The sequence below is a fragment of the Mesitornis unicolor genome, unplaced genomic scaffold (assembly GCF_000695765.1).
Source record: "Mesitornis unicolor isolate BGI_N332 unplaced genomic scaffold, ASM69576v1 scaffold46055, whole genome shotgun sequence".
Lineage (NCBI taxonomy): Eukaryota > Metazoa > Chordata > Aves > Mesitornithiformes > Mesitornithidae > Mesitornis > Mesitornis unicolor.
Genome location: NW_010187037.1, coordinates 2,776 through 5,503, shown reverse-complemented (window position 1 = coordinate 5,503; position 2,728 = coordinate 2,776). Strand labels below are relative to the sequence as shown.

Sequence of the window (2,728 nt, the reverse complement as noted above, 5' to 3'; positions counted from 1 at the left end):
GGTGCTGAGCGGGGGACGAGCCCACTTCTTTCACTCTAAAGTGTCAGTGGGCATCCCTCCATTCTTTACACTTGGTTGGCCGTTTAATAAACAAACAACCAAACCCAGTGTAATGGAACCTTTGCTAATTGAATCTGTATTCATTTTGGGGAGTTACTGTTTTTTCTCTTGTTTAAACACGTTACCTCTATTGGTGTGGCTCAAACTGAGAAAATGACTTTCAAATCTGTTGTGTGGATCCAATTCTTACTGTATTTCTCGTTTATCAGATGATACAGGAAATCGACTTCGGTTCCAGCTGGAGTTAGAGTTTGTTCAATGTCTAGCAAATCCAAATTACCTCAACTGTGAGTACTTTAAATACCAGGATCCTGATGAATTAATATTGTTTAATAGTGTTTATTATTACCAGTAATGTTAAACAGGGAGAGCGAGAGCTAAATAGATAATGGGCCTTTCACAGCATAAAGGTAGTCTCTAATTTAATTTGCTGAGATTTTCTAACGTGGGGTTTTTTTAAATGTAAAATGTTTTATCGGTTGACAGGAAAAAATATGCATCTATTTGATGGAGAAAAAAAAAAGTTGAAGCTTGTAGTTAAAAAGTAATGTCAAGTTACCTAAAACCAGAATTTTACTCATGTTAATAATAGTTTCAGGTACTGTACTGAATTTCCTGCCAGCTTTGATGCTACAGTCAAAACATCCTGTTTCAAAGAGCTGGTCTCTTCCTTGCTGTTGTATGGAAGTTACACAGACTAGTTTCTTATGCCTAGTATGTTAAGAAAAAAAACTATTTTCCCTATGGTTTTTCCAATTTGAATTACCAATGCTTGATTGTAATTATAGTTTTGACTAAAGTACCTCTTTGCATAGTTTTGTGAATATCTATTCAAGTCTGGCAGATTTTTCATGTGTCTGTAACTGACAATTCCTTATTTGTCATTTTATTTTAGTTCTTGCACAAAGAGGCTACTTCAAAGACAAAGCTTTTGTAAATTACCTTAAATATTTACTTTATTGGAAAGAACCTGAATACGCAAAGTACCTGAAGTAAGTGTTAAATCACTGAGGTTCATTTAAATGATTTTATGTTTACCTTCTGTTAGGTACTGTACAGCAGCAGGTCAGTATTTGATATCTGCCTGTATCTTTACCTTTGTCCTCCCCATTGTGTTCATATGCAACATAAATTTTCCTGTTTCAAATAGTCCAGATGTAGCAAGAGTAGACAAAATTATAAAACCTGTCTTTCATGTTTATAACCTCATTCATGTTTATAAATATTTAAAGGGTGAGTGTCACGAGGATGGAGCCAGGCTCTTCTCGGTGACAAACAATGATAGGACAAGGGGTAATGGACACAAACTGGAACACAGGAGTTTCCACTTAAATTGGAGAAGAAACTTCTTCTCAGTGAGGGTGACAGAGCCCTGGCCCAGGCTGCCCAGAGAGGTTGTGGAGTCTCTTTCTCTGCGGACATTCAAACCCTGCCTGGACGCCTTCCTGTGTAACCTCATCTGGGTGTTCCTGCTCCGGCAGGGGGATTGGACTGGATGAGCTTTGGAGGTCCCTTCCAATCCCCAACGTTCTGTGATTCTGTGATTCATTAGTCATGTGTGGAATTTTCCTCTTGCAGCCTGTATCTGCACTTTACCATTTGTTTAAAATAAAACTATTGAGCATTATGGTACTAAACTACTTCAGTTAAGCCCAGTAAGTACATTTTAAGAGTGATTTTTTTGCATTGTTAATGCTTACACGAAACAAAGGATGACTGCATTTTTGTGCATGTGCAAACTCCGTTCAAGTTTTGGGAACAGTTTTTGGTTATGTTCTTTAAATGAGCTCTGGAAACAGATATTGTAGTTGTGTATTTGTTTTAGTAAAATCTAGCCATTAGAAAAGCTACTCTAAGCAAGCATGTGTATCCATTTGTAAACTGTTTTAGGGCTTCTTGTTTCCTAGCCTAATACTGAAGCAATTAAGTTACAGTGTGGTTTGATACTTGAGTAAAGCACATACATGATAAAACTAATAATGAACTGCAGAACTATTGGAGACTCCAGTTTTAGTGCATCTTCTAAAAACTTCTATTAATGTCTGTTTATTTTTAATCCAGATACCCTCAATGTTTGCATATGTTAGAGCTGCTCCAGTATGAACACTTCCGCAAAGAACTGGTAAATGCTCAGTGTGCTAAATTTATTGACGAGCAACAGATTCTTCACTGGCAGCACTATTCCCGGAAAAGAATGCGCCTCCAGCAAGCACTTGCAGAGCAGCAGCAACAAAACAACACCTCTGTAAAATGAAAGGCACTTGGAAGAGCGATGATAATAAGATGTGCTTTCTGTCAGTTCAAGTATTTACAAGAGAGGAATGAAACTCTTTGTAGGTTTGGCTGTGGGTGTGTGTATGTTTAATTTCTGATTTATCAACTGATTTCTTTTTTTCTTTCATCAACTTTTTTAAAGATACAAGACTGATAAACACCTACTTCTGCAATTTATTTTGTAGCATGGACAATTTTGTAAGACCATTACTTACTGTAGTTATTCATTCCTCTTGATTTTGAAAAAAAACCATAGTTGTGAGGGCACTGACATTTAAGTAGCTAACAGAAAGTCTAGCTCAGAAGTCTGTTCTTAAGAGGCATCTTTCCTGGAGAAAAACGATGTGTCTCCAAGTGTGGCTAAGAACTTCCTCATGTACTACTTTCTACAACT

At 37.0% G+C, this 2,728-nt stretch overlaps 1 protein-coding gene across 1 annotated transcript; it reads left to right on the top strand.

Moving 5' to 3' along the window:
- Positions 1 to 153: 153 nt before the first annotated feature.
- Positions 154 to 2,330, top strand: MED31 (mediator complex subunit 31; the record flags this gene model as incomplete). Its single annotated transcript, XM_010185309.1, is given in 4 exon segments — positions 154 to 254; positions 256 to 347; positions 956 to 1,052; positions 2,122 to 2,330. Coding segments are annotated over 4 exon segments (483 nt in total), but the record flags the coding sequence as incomplete, so codon positions are not given.
- Between the last annotated feature and the right edge of the window lie 398 nt (positions 2,331 to 2,728).